General features: G+C 39.7%; 1 protein-coding gene across 4 annotated transcripts in view; it reads left to right on the top strand.

Annotated features, from left to right (window-relative positions):
* The window catches only part of GALC (galactosylceramidase), a 51,175-nt gene that overhangs the window by 7,716 nt on the left and 24,330 nt on the right, over nt 1–19,129 (top strand). For 2 of the 4 annotated variants that reach the window (XM_020911349.2, XM_020911358.2), the window contains exons 2-7: nt 3,431–3,499; nt 3,759–3,822; nt 5,352–5,465; nt 9,931–10,070; nt 12,083–12,121; nt 13,857–13,987. In XM_020911349.2, the coding sequence (XP_020767008.2) occupies nt 3,431–3,499; nt 3,759–3,822; nt 5,352–5,465; nt 9,931–10,070; nt 12,083–12,121; nt 13,857–13,987 (557 nt within the window). Of the gene's footprint in view, nt 1–3,079; nt 3,259–3,430; nt 3,500–3,758; nt 3,823–5,351; nt 5,466–9,930; nt 10,071–12,082; nt 12,122–13,856; nt 13,988–19,129 lie in introns of those variants that run through there. The other 2 variants (XM_020911364.2, XM_070469738.1) reach the window with 2 other exon arrangements.

Raw genomic sequence — 19,129 nt, 5'->3', positions numbered from 1 at the left:
TCTGACCTTCTGCTCTGGGCAAAAAATCTTTTCCCTAAGCTAGCTGATTTTTACACTTTTATTTCCAAATGTTGCAACCTTACTCATAGGTGTTGGTACATATTTCAAGATAAACAGTAGACTAATGTGCTAATATATTTATCCTTTACTACTATTGTTCTCTTTTTTATTTTGGTGGTTTAAACCTAGAATAGCCAGTATTTCATAAAATGAGGATTCATCATGTCCTAACACCTTTACTTTGATGTTAAATCCATTGTTTAACTTGCTCAAAGTGGAAATCTTTTGTTATTTTATGTTTATTAACTCTGTTTAAACTGATGTTTGTTTCATAACTCAGAACAGGAAACTCTTTTCTGATAGCGTCCCTGTGTGTAATGTATTACTCACCTCAGAAGTTCAATAAATACCGATTGAATGAAAATGATTGCAGTACTATATTTGCATGTCACTCCTTTCTGGAGTTCCGGTATGTAGCACAGTTTGTAGCAGTGTTTGGAATATTCTCATTTAATCTGCGTATTTGGTAGGGAAAGCAGTGTGGTGCACATGGACTTAAGACCAGATTGCCAGGGATCTGTTCTGGGCCTCCTTGTCACTCACTGTACAGCCTTGGGCAGGTTATTTAACCTCTCTGTAGCTCAGATTTTTTTCTGGGCACACAGTGATACCTGCCTGGTTGGAACATTGTGAGGATAGGTGTCAAAGATCAAAAGATGGCATCTGCAACGTGACTAATTTTAGTTAATATCATTCTGTTTCATACATTAGGGCGGAGGAAGTTATCCAAGGATTTTAAGTGAAAAATACATTCAGTGCCTGCTATTTATTGAGAACATAACTGTTTTCCAATTTTTGTCCTAAGACTTCATCCTAGGTTGTTATAAACAACTCCAGGCCTTATTTAGGGAGCATGATTAGTAGCAATAATTTGGTGATTTGTTATTGCTTCATGGTACATTTCAATACTTGGCTATACTGCTAACTATTGCCACTGATAAAACTAATGCTTTTGCACTGGGTGTGGCTATCAGCTGGCAATATCCTAATGACGGGGTATGATTGCTCAAAGCTGGCCCCTTACTTGTTAAGGGTGGAGGAACATAGAGAGCAAGACAAGCTCCAAGCAGCCAAACACGCTGTTCTAGCAGCAGTATATATTGTTGTCATAATACAGAGCAGGCAGCATTGTTTCTCTCGGGTCAAGACTAGGTTAGCGTGCATATACAGCACTCATTCGCTTTAATGTTTGAGCCTCTACTAGTCTGTAAGCTCTTTGAGGAAATGACTATTTTTAAAAGCAATTTGTGTATACAATGCCTGTCATCTCTTGAGACCTTACTATGTGCCTGCTACTGTGCTAAGTCCTTGCCTATATCTGAATTTAGTCTTGGGACAGCTGAATGAGTAAGACGACCCTTGGCAAATGATAATTTGCCCTTGGTCACACTGCTTGTAAATGATGTAATCAGGATTCCAGCTCCATGGTCTCAAAGACTATATTATGTTGCCCGTACTGGTGAAGCAAATGATAACATAAGAGATATTAAATAAATGCTTATTGAACAAGAGAATAAATGGGGATATGAACTTGAATGAGGCCCAGTCATTGTCCCCAAGGATCTTAGAGGTGAAGTAGTGATGATGGTGCGGGGATAGAGGGATTAATGCTAGCACCGTGGACCTGTTGCTGAGGGAGGCCACAGTCCACAGGAGAGGCACCTACGTCACAACACTGAGGAAGAGCAGAGGGGATTCTTCCTTGAAGAGGTGGAGTTTGACCGGAAAACTTGGACTGGATTTGGTCAGATGAGGGTGTAGAGTACATTTGATAGATGAATGGATAAAGAAGCTGTGGTACATAAATATAATGGAACATTACCCAGCCTTAAAAAGGAACACATTTGAGTCAGTTCTAATGAGGTGGATGAACCTAGAGCCTATTATACAGAGTGGAGTAAGTCCAAAAGAGACAAATATCGTATATTAATATATATTTATGGACTCTAGAAAGATGGTCTGATGAACTTATTTGCAAGGCAGTAATGGAGACAGAAGAAAGATATATTAGTCTGTTATACCTACATAGATGATGTGAGAATCCAAATAATTAAGGAATTTGGGTATAAAACTGAACAATCTGAACTTTATTCTGAAAGCTCTTGGGGGGAGGGAATTTCTTTTCTCTCTTTATTCTCCCACCTTTATCCATGCATTTTGATGCCAGTCTTTAAACATTTTTCTATTTTTAATTGGAGGGTACTTGCTTTACAACGTTGTGCTGGTTTCTGCCACACAACGTGAATCAGCCACAGGTGTACATGTGTCCCCTCCGTTTTGAGCCTCCCTCTCGCTTCCCACCCATCCCCCCTCTGGCTTGTCACAGAGCACTGGTTTGTGCTCTGAGTTCCAGCAGATTCCCACTGGCTGTTCCACGTGTGGTAATGTGTGCATTTCCATGCTCTTGTCTCAGTCTGTCCCACCCTCTCCTTCCCTCAATGTGTCCATGAGTCTTCTCTATGTCTGCATCTCCATTGCTGCCCTGCAAATAGGTTCATCAGTACCATCTTTCTAGATTCCATCTATGTGCAATAGTGTATGATACTTGTTTTTCTCTTTCTGACTTACTTCATTCTGTATAATATGCTCTAGGTTCATCTGTCACATTAGAACTGACTCAAATGCATTCCTTTTTATGACTAATATTCCGCTGTATATATGTACCATAGCTTCTTTATCCATTCATCTGTTGATGGATATCTAGGTTGCTTCCATGTCCTAGCTATTGTAAATAGTGCTTATGCCAGTCTTGTGTGAGGTTTCCTGTACAGCCTGGCCTGGGGACCATTGTATCGTCATTCTTAACAGCAAGAGATGGCACCTATAAATCTCTAATAAGACTGAGGAGAGTAGAAGTTCCTTAGAATTGCTGCTTGTAATATTTTCCTACAAGATACTGAGGGAAAAATTGCCTGAGATTCGTCTTTCCCATTCTTGGCCCTCAGATATTGTAGGTGACAAACAGTCTTGAGGTAGAGAAACTGTTTTATTTCTTCTAATAACCACTCTCTGAGTCTAGGTCCTCAAGATAAATCTGTAATAATGAGATTCATCAATAGACTTAGCAACCTTAACCTCCCAGCCAACCGTCACCAACCCTCATCTCAGTAGAAGAGAAACGTGGTTGTTGCTGGGAACTTGTGTTTTAGCTGTTGGACAGACATCAGCCCTATTTACCCAGTGATGAGCAAGACAAAGGTAGGCGAACAAAGAACCTGGGAAACGACTTCCCACAGCTTGGTGCTGCCCAAGAGCTGGCTAACTGTGGACGTGCTAGATGGCATGGCATGCATAAACACCGTGAATAAGTGCTCATGATTATATTTGTTTTATTCATGCTTTTGAAAACTCTTTTTTTTTTTTTTTTTAGGCAACCTCCCGACTTCTAGTAAATTACCCAGAGCCCTACCGTTCTGAAATACTGGATTATCTCTTTAAGGTAGTGAACAAATAATGATTTAATGGTATCTGTGATATTTTAGAAACTGTGGTGAGTTTCAGCAATAGTCTTTAGCATCTTCACAATTCTAGTTTTTAAAAATCTGGTAAATTACTTTTGGAATAAGTTGCTATCTATTTGAAGTTTTGCTTTGATTTTCTTATCTGTAAAATCAAAGGCAGTGATTAGTAATTGTCTTGGAATGTTTTACCCTTCATATAATGAACCACACTGTAAATATTGTTACTTCTTTCCCCAGCCAAACTTCGGTGCCTCTTTGCATATTCTAAAAGTTGAAATAGGTGGTGATGGGCAGACAACAGGTAGGAGGATTTGGGGACTGGGATATTTGCCTCCAATATTTGAACCTGTACCTAAACTCATAGACTGTGGTTTCAGAATATAAATAATGCCAACATTTCTGATTTTGATTACTGTTTAGATTGTTCTTTATTGTTCCTTTTTCATTATAGTTATTTTAAAAATATTAAATCAACACATGTATTTTTTCATACAAAACGGCTTGTGGACTTTAGATTTCTTATTTAGTTGAAGAATCAGTAGTAAATAAATCCACAGTCTTTTATAAACTAATAGTCACTAAACAGAGAATAGGGAGAGAGTGAAATTTTACTGAGAAGTTTTAAGAAAGTAAGTTTAACGTATTAAACATGTAAAAAAAAAGGTGTTATTAGCTTTAAATAAAATATGTGGCAAAATATAATTGGTATTTCAGAGATACAGCATTTTTGTCCTTTAAAAATAAAATAATTTTAACCAGTAAATTTGCAGTCTTTATTGTCATCATTTTGATTGGCTTTGTGTAAAACATGCAGTCAATTAAAAAGTTTTTAGGTCTCTGGTTTTCGGGAAGAAGAAAATTCTCTCAATGATTATATATAGCTTATTTTTTATAGGTTAGACTCCATTATAGTAAACCTTAGAGAATTGTCTATATGCCCATGTTTCTGTTAGTGTCTTGTAAGTAATTTTTGTTAAATAGATATGTCTGTGTGGTGGTATTGGTATTTAATTTATTCTGAAAGAAAAAATGAAAATTAAAAACAAAAGAAATCCCCATAACAGAACCATCCCCTAGCTGTTATAGGAAGACATGCATTTTATCGGGAAACTCTTTTTTGCAGAATAGATAATGGCTGGCCATCTTCATTTGCTGAAGCTAGATTAGAGATAGAGATACAGAAGCAGGTAGTTCTTGTGAATTCTGATATTTACATTTAAGAAGAAAAGGGCTAGGGCGCCTCTCCCAGACCAGATGTTTGTGAAACATGGTAACACGTGAGGATTGATGTTATTTACCTACCTAGACACCCTATAGAGATTACTATAGAATTTTCTTACAATGGGAAAGTGTGCTTATTCCTATTTTCCCAGTATTCTGTTGTCTTGATTTAAGGAGGCATGTTATAGGCCCAAGGCACGGGGTTTGGAAATTGGAGCTTAGCAGCTCAGGATTCACGTCTGGGATTGAGATGCTAGAAGTTGAAGTGGGCTGAACTTAGAGCTGGGCGTGGGGATTTGAAAACCTGAGAGACCAGCTCCCAGCAGGATATTAGTCCTAGAAATTTTCAACTATATAAGCTGATAACACTCACAGCTTATGATAGAAAGTTGTCGTTTATTATTTAAGACCTTTGTGATGCTCAGGGTAATGGATAAGTGCAGTAATATGCTTTGATCATCTACCTTTAAGTTTTATAAGATGAGTCTTCGGTGCCCCAGGTCAGGATTGGAACTGAAACCTACTTCTCTGCAGTGTGTTTGTGTGTGTGGAGTGTGGCCTCTGAAGCACCACTAATAGTCTCCTTCTGCTTTGCTCCCCTCCCTTCAGATGGCACAGAGCCCTCCCACATGCACTACGCATTAGATGAGAATTATTTCCGAGGATATGAATGGTGGCTAATGAAGGAAGCTAAGAAGCGAAACCCTAATATTACACTCATAGGTAAGAAGTGAAGTTTGCCATACTTTTGTAGTCTGCTTCCTTTAATTTTAAAGTTCTGAATTGTGTGTGGAGTACCTGTTACTGCTGAAGAGCTAATCTTGTGGTTAACATTGCCAGTAGGCTACCAGCAGCCAAGCATGTGCCAGGCATGCGCCTTCCTTTGCTCATGTTTGGTGTCCGATACTTATCCTGCCTCTGGAGGGAGGCATTGTCTTCTCATTTTACAGAAGCAGTGGAGGCTTAGAGAGTTACACCACCGACTTAAGGTTGGAAAATTAGTAACCGTCAAAATCATATTTAGAACCTAAGTCTATTCTGTGCTTTTCTTTTTTTTTGTGGTATTATACTAATTTCCTCAACAGAATGTCTCGTTAAAATTTGTAAAAGGACAGTGTTTATAAGATTGTACATTGTATATGCAGCGGTGTCAGCTTAAAGACATGTTCCATGTGAGAGTTATGAGTCAAGTTATCTTTGGGGCAAAATGCGGATTGCGGCACGGGAGACAGCACTTGGGACGGAGGAAAGAGCGCTCCCAGGGAGGCGGGGGTGGGCTCGGCGTGTGTGGTTTAGGTGAGGGGCGCACATGCAGTCAGATCCACGCTTTCGTGGAAGGTTTCTGCTAGTCACAAGGAGCAGGCGTCCCCGTGAAGGAGTTCAGCGCTTTTCTGGAGACAGGAGATACAAGAATTGGGCTCATAAAGTGGGCTCCTGAGAGGATGTACCCCAGAGTGCCTCATTTCTGCTCTCCCCCCTGACCCCTTGCAGTGGGTGTTGGAAATCAGCAGTTTAGCACACACGCCTCACCCTTGTAGAGGCAGGTGGAGGTGCCAGTTTCTAGTCGATAGCAGTATATCTCAACTCGCTTGCAAAATGGGGTGTTACATACAGTAGTGGATCCCATTTCTAGAAGAGGTGCATACAAAAGTGATTTTTGTTGTTGTTTGTTTTGAACCTCAAGGATGTGGTGGTCACTTTTCCTGTGGAGCTTAAATTCTAGTGGCAGGATTACTTCTCACATGGAACTATATTCCTTGTGCTGTTCTCCTATAGCAGTGTACAGACCTATAAAAGATTTCAAACATACACAGTTGAAGCATACTTTTATCATTTGAAATGACCTTGGTTATTTCAAATAGGCTTACACATTCAGGCTCAATTATGTGATTTATTGAGATCCATTTTTAGGACTTCAGTTCAGTCACTCAGTCATGTTTGACTCTGTGATCCCATGGACTGCAGCACGCCAGGCCTCCCTGTCCATCACCAACTCCTGGAGCTGGCTCAGACTCATGTTCATCGAGTTGGTGATGCCATCCAACCATCTCATCCTCTGTCATCCCCTTCTCCTCCTGCCCTCCATCTTTCCCAGGGTCTTTTCCAGTGAGTCAGTTCTTCTCATCAGGGGGCCAAAGTTTTTAAGCTTCAGCTTCAACATCAGTCCTTCCAATGCATATTCAGGACTGATTTTCTTTAGGATTGATTGGTTGGATCTCCTTGCAGTCCAAGGGACTCCCAAGAGTCTTCTCCAACACCACAGTTCAAAAGCATCAGTTCTTCGGTGCTCAGCTTTCTTTATACTCCAACTCTCACATCCACACATGACTACTGGAAAAACCATAGGTTTGAATAGACGGACCTTTGTTGGCAAAGTAATGTCTCTGCTTTTTAATATGCTGTATAGGTTGGTCATAGCTTTTCTTTCAAGGAGGAAGCATCTTTTAATTTCACGACTGCAATCACTATCTGCAATGATTTTGGAGTCCCAAAAAGTAAAGTCTGTCACTATTTCCATTATTTCCCCATCTATTTGCCATGAAGTGATGGGACCACATGCCATGACTTAGTTTTGTGAATGTTGAACTTCAAGTCAGCTTTTTCACTCTCCTGTTTCACTTTCATCAAGAGGCTCTTTAGTTCCTCTTCCCTTTCTGCCATAAGGGTGGTATCATCTGCATATCTGAGATTATTGATATTTCTCCCAGCAATCTTGATTTCAGCTTGCACTTTATCCAGCCCAGCATTTCACATGATGTACTCTGCATATAAGTTAAATAAGCAGGTTGACTGTATACAGCCTTGACATACTCCTTCCCCAATTTGGAACCAGTCTGTTATTCCATGTCCGGTTCTTACTGTTGCTTCTTGACCTACATACAGATTTTTTAGGAGGCAGGTCAGGTGGTCTGGTATTCCTATCTTTTGAAGTATTTTCCACAGTTTGTTGTGTTCCACATAGTCAAAGGCTTTGGCATAGTCAATAAAGCAGAAATAGATGCTTCTCTGGAACTCTCTTGCTTTTTTGATGATCCATTGGATGTTGGCAATTTGATCTCTGGTTCCTCTGCCTTTTCTAAATCCAGCTTGAACATCTGGAAGGTTTACGTGCTGGTGAAGCCTGGCTTGGAGAATTTTGAGCATTAGTTTGCTAGCATGTGAGATGAGTGCAATTGTGCAGTAGTTTGAGCATTCTTTGGCATTGTCTTTCTTTGGGACTGGAATGAAAACTAACGTTTTCCAGTCCTGTGGCCACTGCTGAGTTTTCCAAATTTGCTGTCATACTGAGTGCAGCACTTTCACAGCATCATCTTTCAGGATTTGAAGTAGCTCAACTGGAATTCCATCACTTCCACTAGCTTTGTTCATAGAACGCTTCCTAAAGCCCACTTGAGTTCATATTCCAGGTTGTCTGGCTCTAGGTGGGTTATCACACCATCATGATTATCTGGGTCGTGAAGATCTTTTTTGTACAGTTCTGTGTATTCTTGCCACCTCTTCTTAATATCATCTGCTTCTGTTAGGTCCATACCATTTCTGTCCTTTACTGTACCCATCTTTGCATGAAAAGTTCCCTTGGTGTATCTAATTTTTCTTGAAGAGATCTCTAGTCTTTGCCATCCTATTGTTTTCCTCTATTTCTTTGCATTGATCACTGAGGAAGGCTTTCTTATCTCTCCTTGCTGTTCTTTGGAACTCTGCATTCAAATGGGTATATTTTTCCTTTTCTCCTTTGCCTTTAGCTTCTCTTCTTTTCTCAGCTACTTGTAAGGCCTCCTCAGACAACCATTTTGCCTTTATGCATTTCTTTTTATTGCTGATGGTCCTAACTTATAGGGGTTAACTTCACGTTATTTTAAAAATCATTTTCAACCATCAAAGGACAAGTGTAAGTTTTTCTAAGTTAAAAAAATGAGGAGTCAGTGTGTTCTTTCTAAATGGACTTTTGTAAGAGTTTTCAGAAATTGAGCAGTAAAAAGCATCATTGACTTCAGCACATACTTGACCCCTCGGCTGCTTTCAAGGTCAGTTCTCATTTAAATGCAGAAAATCTGGCAGGCTGAACCCTCTCCTAACAAAGACTTACTCATGGCGGGCCTTCAGAATGTATTTGGTATTTCACAGTTTTAAAACATTCCATTATTTTAATGTCACATTTCTTGTGTAGGTACAACTTAGGCTTTCTTCTAGAGTTTAGAAAAATAAGCATTTTGTCATTTTGATTTTAATTTTTTTCAGTGGTTAACTAGATTGGTAACATATTAACAGTTAAGGAACTTAATGTTGACCTTATTTTAATATATTAGTAAGAGAATTAGGATTTAGAGTCATAATTAGTGCTGCTTTTCTCTCTCTTTTTTTTTTTAAAACTTAATAATAACTGGGGTATTAGAAGAATGTGTATTATTTGTTCAATGACATATAACAACGGCATATTTCCCTATTGAGTCACTGGCACTTATATTGCCATAAAGAAAAACTAGTTTTGCAAAATTTGATTACCTTACTAATTAGTATTTAAATAGCTTCAAGTTGTAAGAAGATGTAGTAGTGAGTGAGGAATTTGTACTGTACTTGCCTCACAGAAGCATAGTGTTAGCTGCTCAGTCACGTCCACTTCTCTGCGACCCCATGGACTGTAGCCTGCCAGGCTCCTCTGTCCATAGAATTCTCCAGGCAAGGATACTGGAGTGGATAGCCATTTTCTCCAGGGGATCTTTCTGACCCAGGGATCAAACCGGGGTCTCCTGCATTGCAGGCGGATTCTTTACTGTCTGAGTCACCAGGTTAAGCATAAACCTTTCAAAACTCTTTGATTTGCATTCAGAGAACAAAAATTGTACATTGAATATCTTTTTAGCAGGTGTGGGGATATTAAATTATATGTTATATTTGTTTCTGTTGGTAAATATCATTGAGAAAAGGGTTTTTGTTTTTTTTTAATTTCTTTTTATTGAAAGAGCACTTAGAATCATGGAACCTGACTCTCAGGATTAGTAAGGAAATATTATGTCCATAAGCTGGGAGGGATTTTGAGAGTTTGTGCCTGGTATGGCATCTTTCCTTTGGTCAGACCTGTATTGACTGTCTGCATAGCCCGTGTTGGTTCCTTTCTGTTTGTTTTGCTCTGGTTTTCGTGATGCTGCACTGTGGCACCTGCTCCAACTCTGCCCGTTCGTCTCCACAGGGCTGCCGTGGTCGTTCCCTGGATGGCTGGGGAAGGGCTTCAACTGGCCTTACGTCAATCTTCAGCTGACAGCCTACTACATCGTGACCTGGATTGTGGGGTCCAAGCATTATCACGATCTGGACATTGATTATATCGGAGTCAGTAATATATTTTTCAGAACATGATTAAGCTTTGGACATTTATTTATAATTTTTAAAAGTAATTTCTGGCACTTTGTTGACATCATTGTGTCCTGAGACTAATTTGTTCTGTTGATGTCTGTTGACAAATTATCTCTATGTCAGCATTGATCCTTCCTCTCTATCTATCCAAATCTTCCCACTTTTGAAACCTATATGTAGTTTATGCCTCCCTGCACTGTTTTTGTTTTGTTTTTGGTACCACCCCAGCTCAAATTCTTCTTCTTCTAAACTTTCCCTAGTTTTTCTGTTAATAATTCTTAAAACAATAATGTGTTTACTTTTATAGTTTAGTGATTAATCTCATTTTGCTCCCTCAATCTTCTGTGGTCCTAAAGTAGAGGGTAGCAGACTTCTAAAAGTGCTAGAGAGTAGATATTTTAAGTTTTGTGGATGAGAAAGCAATATTAAGGATATTATGTAGGTAATTATATAACCATTTAAAATATAACCACTTAAAATTATAAAATCCATTTTTAGCTTTCAGGCTGTAAAAAATATGAATAGTGGGTCTGATTAGGCAGGTTGTTAGAAATATGCCTACCCTTGTCCTGAGTTGTTACTTAATAGTTTTTAATGATTTAAAAATGTGAGCCATAGCATCTTGTGTTTCTAGCTGGTCTGTTGGCTGGCAGGAGGCATGCCTCATCCTGCACTGTGCCCCTATGGAGCCTTATACACACACATAGCGGGTCTCTATACACTTTGGCTAATAAGTATGCTGTCAAAATTGGTTTTAAAAGCTTTCCTGCAGTTAGCCAGCAATGACAGAGCTGCTGCTGTGTTGCAGGCGCTGTGACTGACGTGTCTGGGGACAGCACGGTTAATAAGCCCTGGAGGAGCTGGGTGAGAGGGCTGGACGCTGCAGCAGGCACGCTGCAGATCCTAGACGTGGTGTGGGGCCTGAGGGCAGACTGGGGCTGCAGGAAGCCGGAAGCAGGGACACACTGTTTCTGTTATACTTCTCTAGACTATAACTGAAAATTAGTCTGTTGTGTTTGAGAACACAAATATTTTTAACCCATGGTGAAACTATGTAGGCGTGAGTCCTGGAATGTTCTATTATGGTAAAGTCACAGAAAATATTTCTGTTAGAAAATGGGTTATTCACATCTCTTTTAGACTCTTCATAACCACGTGTCAGATCACTTTTCAGTTGGTAAAGACTCTGCTTGCAGTGCAGGAGGCCTGGGTCGGGAAGATCCCCTGGAGGAGGGCATGGCAACCCACTCCAGTCTTCTTGCCTGGAGAATCCCACGGACAAAGGAGCCTGCGGGCTACTGTCCATGGGGCTGCAAGAGTCGGGCACGACTCAGCAACTGAACCACCACCACCAGAATCACTGGAGTGAAAAGACTATTTGGAACCTAGGCCCATCTCTCAGATGCAAAATGAAAGTCTTAGCAAACTTCTGTTTCAACATTAAAACCTCATGCTATGTGATTCTAAGCCTAAGAGATTAGTGCATGTTCCTTTTATCTGTCTTCACTAAGAGTTTGCTTTCATGATGTAGCACGTCATTGTGATTCTCTGTGTGTGCTAAAAACATGAGTCCTCTGCAGTGTCCTTATTCATCCTTGGCTTTCAGGTGTGTGTGTAGGGACCGGTAAGAATGACTGCCACAGCCCTAGGTGTGGTGAGGGCCCAGTGCCTGCTGTAGTTCCTGGCATACACTGTTTCACCGGTTTTTATGGACTGATTTCAACAGTCCATTTTTAGAAATCTCTGGAGTAAGTGACATTTTGAAAAATACCCTCCAAATATGTTAATGTTTTTAAAAATACTATTTTAATTAAAATTATGTTGTCTTATAAATATCTATAAATTTAATAGTAGGATACTCTATTAAGTAAGAAAAATGGCTTTCCAGATAATATGAAAGATGGTGAGAGAAGAGGCATCTTAGTGGTAGTGTTTATTTTCTGACACAAAATCTTACAATTCTGACATTTTGACTTTTTGTTTTGTAGATTTGGAATGAGAGGGCATTTGACATTAATTATATCAAGGTCTGTACAACTTTAAAATCTTTTTATCTTTAAGTTATTAGTGAAAAATTCCTTTATAGTTTCATGGAAATCAGTAGGAGGAACACTGTATTTTTTATAGCACAGTGATGTGATTTGCCAGTTGTAACATAAAATTATATAATTCCTTTTAATCCCCCCAAAAATTGCCTTTGTCGATAGAGTTGTGGTATATTTTTCTATTTAAAAGTTCAATATTTATATAATTATGATAATTGTTATGAAACAACTATATCATTTAGATTTTTAGAACTTCAAGAAATATACCTTTTTCTTTTATTGTCATGTATCAAATTTGTAGTATATTATCTCATTCTTGTTTTCTTTGGAATGCCTGTTACATTGGAGTGTGTTGTATTTTTCTATTTGTGATTAGCAAATAGATAGCAACTAATATTTGCGAAGTGTGTTTCTTTTTGAGGTACTTTCCCTAAATATGTATCTCTCTCTACTTCTTAACTGCCTCCTTTAAGGGGTAGCTACTGTTGTTGCTATTTTTTAGGAAAGGAAAATCTGAGAGTAATAACGCTTTCAATCACTGGAAAACAAATGGCAGTTTAACTTTTCAAGTGGAGATAGTCTCTGGTTTACTTCATAGTTCTGTTTGTCTTGTTTTATGTCTTTTCTCTAAGAAATAGAATTTCGTGGTCACATTTTTTTCAGTTTTTTTTTCTTTAAATTGAGTGTCTTATTCTCTTAAGCATGTAGTATCCACTAAATTTATTTCATTTATTTATTCAATCCATCAGCCAGGAAGCATTTACTCAACACCTAGTTTGTCAGACATTGTATATATGCTTGGAATACAAGGATATGTTTTCTCCTCAAAAGGAGTTCACATCTGGGGACTGTAGAGTCTCATATGACCAGCTGAAAAATCAGTCATGATTTGTTTAGCAGAATCATGCACATAGAGGGCTTGTCAGAAGGTGCAGAGAGGAGGCGATGCCTGCACCTGAGGGTCAGGGAATTCTCTTTAAAGACTAGCTGGCATCTTCAAGCTGGGATGGATATGCGCTCCACAAGTTGCTAAGGCAGACCATGCCATTGGGAAGGCGTGAAGACTGAGAGGTCACGGGGTGTGGGGGCAGAGCAAGTGGAGAAAGATGGATTAGACCAGTAGGGGCACTGAGCCATCAGTAGCCCGGTATGTTTTGGATTAACGGCACGATTTAGTCACTAGCTGTGTGGAGGAGAAGGCGTAGATTGAGAGGATTGACTGCAGCCAGAGCCAGGTAACTCAAAGCTACCTGCAGGGGGCAGGCGTTGCCAGGGGAGGGGTGAGCGCGGCGGTGGGGGTGGGGGGCTGCGGAGGGGCCAGTGGAGCAGTGTAAGACTGAAGCGCAGGGTTGCACGTGGCACGCTGGGAGTAGGATGAGTGCAGGTCTGATGAGGGCAGCAGGAAGACAGGGCAGAGCCAGGTTAGTGCCCATGTCCCGTGCAGCCCTGTAGTCAGGTGGACCGTGTCGCTGCAGGGATGAGCGCTCATCTTCCCAGACTTGACATTTCACATTTCTTTTTACATTCCCATGAAGTAGATTATCTTAGTGATAGTGCTTTTTTACCTCTCCACACGGGCTGCATTTCTGTTGAGAAATAATGTTGACACTCTCATCCTGCTTGTTGAATCTGAAGACACTTCAGCTCACTTGGTCGTAAGTCAGCAGCTGAAAACTCATTTTTAACCTTTCCTGTGTTCTGCTTATCTCTCTGAAAGGTGTTAAGAAGAATGCTGAACCATCAAGGTCTCCAGCACGTGAAAATCATAGCGAGTGATAATCTCTGGGAGCCCATTTCTGCTTCTATGCTGCTTGACCCTGAGCTCTTGAAGGTGATTGATGTAATAGGGTAAGGAATGTTTTACTTTGAGAATGAACAGTTTCTGTTGGTTGCTCTGACTATTCATGGTGCCTTTGTTTTTGCCTGCTTCTCCCCTTTCGATTATATTTGCAGAAGGTTGCTTTCTTGTATTTACTTAACTAAAGCATATAGAAATGATGCTTCATTCCTTTTCTTCTTTGAAAGGTATGTATTTTGATGTATTTTGGGAATCTTTCTATGACAATGTAATAATGTATTGATGACTTTTGAAATACTGTGTCAGTGTTCAGAAATACAAAACATGATTTTATTTAGATTAAGGGGCAGAGTAGTGTTTACATTTTAGAAATTATGAAGGCAGTGTTGTCTCTCCCTCACCGTAAGTGTTCCTGTCTTGCTCGATTTGGATTCTAATTCACAGAGCTTATTCTCATGGTGAGACTCTACCATTCCAGAAAGGATTTGTTGTTGTTCAGTCGCTCAGTGGTGTTCGACTCTTTGTGACCCCATGGACATCAGCACAGCAGCCTTTCCTGTCCTCACTATCTCCCAGAGTTTGACTCACTGGACATGAGTTGGAGCAGTGGTGCCATCCAACCATCTCATCCTCTGTCGTCCCCTTCTCCCCCCGCCTTCAATCTTCCCCAGCATCAGGGTCTTTTCTAGTGAGTCAGTTCTTCCCATCAGGTGGCCAAAGGATTGGAGCTTCAGCTTCAGCGTCAGTCCTTCCAATGAATATTCAGGACTGATTTCCTGATTTCCTGGTTGGATCTCCTTGCTGTCCAAGGGACTCTCAAGCACCTTCTCCAACCCTATAGTTCAAAAGGGTCTTTGGTGCTCAGCCTTTCTTATGGTCCAGCTCTCACATCCATACGTGACTACTGGAAAATCCATAGCTTAGATTATTTGCTGCCTATTTCTGAAATAGTTAAGAGTTTCAGTTTGTATTGTTTACTATGGGGACCGCTAGCCACAGCTGTTTATGGAACGCTTGAAATGTGGTTAGTCTGAACTGAGGAGTGTTATAAGTGTAAAACACACACCAAATTTTAAAGATATATTAATAATAGAAAAGTAAGTTATTAATGATTTTTCATATTGATTACATGTGTTGAATGATAGTATTTTGGGTATATTGGGTTAAACAAAATATATGATTAAAATTTTGTTTTTTAAAAATGTAGCTACTGGAAGATTTAAAATTACTTTGCATAGCTCACATTGTATTCCTATTGGACCAATCCAATTTAAACTGTCACAGTATCATGTTTAACCTCTTAGTGAATTTATTGTTGGGGCCTTGGCCCCAATTTCCAGCCTGTGAAGACCTTTGCCCTTTAGCTGGTTGTTGTTGGTGCTTCCACTCAGGGTGGGGCCGCCTCTGTGGAATGAGTGCCTGTTGGTCACCTGTCGCCTCCCCTGTTTCCACATTCTGTCTGCCCACCCCACTGCTGCAGGACTCCTGGGGACTCGCTGTCACCTGGTTTTGATAGGGGTATTGTCTGTGGGTTTTAATTTCCGTCATCAGATGGGTCTGTTTGGTTTCAGGAGGAGTATTGTGGGGAGTTTCAGAAACTGGGCTGCTACCACAATCCACCTCGTCTATAAGTTCTATTTCTCCTGTAATACACATATGTTTTTCTGATAGGATAAACTTTGGTTTACTTTCAGCGACCTTAATCTTGTCATTTAAAGTTTGAAAAATCATGCCATGAGATAATAGACATTTTGCCTAATTATATGCATTTAAAAATTATATTCTTAAAGAACTTTTACATTATTTTGTTGAACTATAGATCTGGGCATCACAAGAGACCTGAGTTTTAGTATCAGTTCTACCCCTCTTTTCTCAGATCATTTGATAAATCACTCAGGTTTAAAATGTAAGTTTCTTTATTTTCTGAATGAGAGATATAATACCTATTACTATAGCTTTGAAAGAGATGCTTTTTGGGGTTTTAAAAATAATGCATACTCTTTATAGAAAATTTGGAAACTGTAGAAAACTATACAGTTGGAACTTACTCATAATCTTAATATCTAGAGATCATTAATAGCATAATAGCATATTATTTTACAAGGTATTATTTTTTATATAAATATTTTTTATTTTTACCAGAGACATACCAGATATACATTTGACTGAGTGATAACTAGATGAGTCTTAAAATTAGCATTTTTTTGAGGTGTCAGAACTGAATATTTTGATCATAGAATGAAGTTCTATGATATAGAATAAGGGTTTCCCAGGTGGTGTTAGTGGTAAAGAACCTGCCTACCAGTGCGGAAGACATAAGAGACACGTGTCTGATCCCTGAGTCGATCCCTGAGTCGGGAAGATCCCCAGGAGGAGGACATGGCAACCTACTCCAGTATTCTTGCCTGGAGAATCCCATGGACAGAGGAACTGGAAAGGCTATAGTCCACAGGGTCGCAGAGAGTCAGACATGACTTTGAAGTGACTTAGATCATCAAAATGTTAAAGTTTATTAAAATTATGTAATTGCAGAGAATTGTCAGATTTTCCAATTTGGGATTTATAGTTCCAGAACATGAATTCTTAACCCTGTTAGATGCTAGCTTTCTTTTTGAGTATCTGTTGTGTATTTTTACAATACTGAATAGGTGCCTATTTTCACCTGAGGTCAGTGATTCAATGAAGCCATGATGGATTCTCATTTTCCTCTGATTCCTTATTTTATATTCTTTATTATATATTCATTTTTCCTTATGAAACCATGGAACACCAGATTGATGTGCCTTATTTCATCTTTACTAGGATAATTAATTCCCAAGTAGGATTTTTTTTTCTTAAAAAGATTCATGACCTAAATGGAATTAAATAACTAAAAACTAAAGTTTGTTGTTTTTCAGTCACTCAGTCATGTTCAGCTCTTTGTGACCCCATGGACTGCAGCACGCCAGGCTTCCCTGCCCTTCACCATCTCCTGGAGCTTGCTCAAACTCCTCTCCATTGAATCAGTGATGCCATCTAATCATCTCATCCTCTGTCATCCCCTTCTCATGCCTTCAATCTTTCCTAGCATCAGAGTCTTTTCCATTGAGTCAGCTTTTCACATCAGGTGGCCAAAGTATTGGAGCTTCAGCATCTGTCCTTCCAATGAATATTCAGGACTAATTTCCTTTAGTATGGACTGGTTTGATCTTGCAGTCCAAGGGACTCTCAAGAGTCTTCTCCAACACCACAGTTCAAAAGCATCAATTCTTCAGTGCTCAGCATTTTTATGGTCCAACTCTCATATCTATACATGACTATAGTTTTGACTATACAGACCTTTGTTGGCAAAGTAATGTCTCTGCTTTTTAATACACTCTCTAGGTTTGTCATAGCTTTTCTTCCAAGGAGCAAGCATCTTTGAATTTCATGGCTGCAGTCACCATCTGCAGTGATTTTGGAGCCCAAGAAAATAAAGTCTGTTACTGTTTCCCCATCTATTTGCCATGAAGTGATGGGACCGGATGCCGTGATCTTTGTTTTTTGAATGTTGAGTTTTAAGCCAACTTTTTCCCTCTCCTCTTTCACTTTCATCAAGAGGCTCTTTAGTTCTTCTTTGCTTTCTGCCTTAAGGGTGGTATCATCTGCATATCTGAGGTTATTGATATTTCTCCTGGCAATCTTGATGCCAGCTTGTGCTTCATCCAGCCTGCTATTTCATGTGATGTACTTTGTATATAAGTTAAATAAGCAGGGTGATAATATACAGCCTTGATGTAGTCCTTTCCCAATTTTGAACCAGTCCATTGTTCCATGTCCTGTTCTAACTGTTGCTTCTTGACCTGCATACAGGTTTCTCAGGAGGCAGGGAAGGTGGTCTGGTAGTCCCATTTCCTTTAGAATTTTCCAGAGTAAAATAGGTCTTCACAATCATTCTTTTAATGTTAAGAATACTACTATACTAAACCACAAAGATAAGAATCGTGATATGATTTAATCTCTGTTATTTTGCTTGTATTTTTGTTAAATTTTTTGTCAATAATTGTTGGTTTAAGAAGTATACACTCTTCTCCCTAGAGTTCATGTGCTGTCTAATTCTTATACTGTTAGCCTCTTTTCTATTTTACATTTTAAATTTCTTAATTGTTTCTATATTCAATAATCAGTCACTTCCACAACCATCATTATGACAGTATTTTACTCTTGGAACAATAAATATACACTTATATTTCAGTTGACTCCTCTCATATGCTAGAAAAGGGAGAGGTTTATTGCTCTGGGAAGGGTTTCTCCACCTCTGCACTGTTGATATTTTTCGCTGGATAGTTCTTTGTCGTGGGGACCTGTTATGGGCATTGTAGGGTGTTTAGCTGCGTCTCTGGACTCTGTGCCCTAGATAACGGTAGCAAGTGCTGCCATACCTTCTCCTCCAGACAAAATCACCCGAGTTGAGAACGACCACTGCTCTGGGATAATAACTTCTTATTTTTATTCAAATAAGAGTCCTCTGTGGGTTTTTGTTGGTTTTGTTTTAGTGTTTTTGTTTTTGCCGGGGAATAAATGCCAGGCTGTCTTCCTTTGTATGAAGGGTAGAGCACGGGAGAAAACACTATTGACACTTTCTGTGATAAGCTTATTAGTCTTTTTCTTTTCTTTTTTTAAGATAAAAGCATATCTCTTTGTAACAAATGAACTAGGTCTTCCTTGTGATACTTCTCTAGTGGTGGCCTGTGGGTTTCTGTCATTATTGCTTCACAGCATGTGGGTTCCCTGACCAGGAATTGAGCCTGCGTCCCTTGCATTGCAAGGCGCATTCTTAACCACTGGGTTGCCGGGGAAGTCTTACTTTTGGTTTTCTTTTTCACTCCTTTCTTTGTACTGTCCAAGCTCACTACATCCCTTGGGAAGTCTGGATCCTGTCTCCACCTCATTCATCTCTTGGAATTTTCTAGGCCTCTTCCACTGTCTGCATCTGCCGACACCCTTCCCTTCCTGTTACGGTTTCCGGAAAGAAGCCCCTCGTCTGCTGACGGTCTCCCTGCTCTCTGTGCGCTGCGAGTGCCTCTCACCCTCCGGGCGTCCTGAGGCCCAGGGGTGGGGGCAGGTGCTCACATGCAGCCCGGCATCCACCTGGGAGTTGCCTGTTGTTTAAAAGTGGAAAACCTTGGCAAAGACACGTGTGTTTGTTCACGCAGTGAAAATTGTAGTTGCTT

Source organism: Odocoileus virginianus, chromosome 6, assembly GCF_023699985.2.
Source record: "Odocoileus virginianus isolate 20LAN1187 ecotype Illinois chromosome 6, Ovbor_1.2, whole genome shotgun sequence".
NCBI lineage: Eukaryota > Metazoa > Chordata > Mammalia > Artiodactyla > Cervidae > Odocoileus > Odocoileus virginianus.
This window is presented reverse-complemented; position numbering and strand designations above follow the sequence as displayed.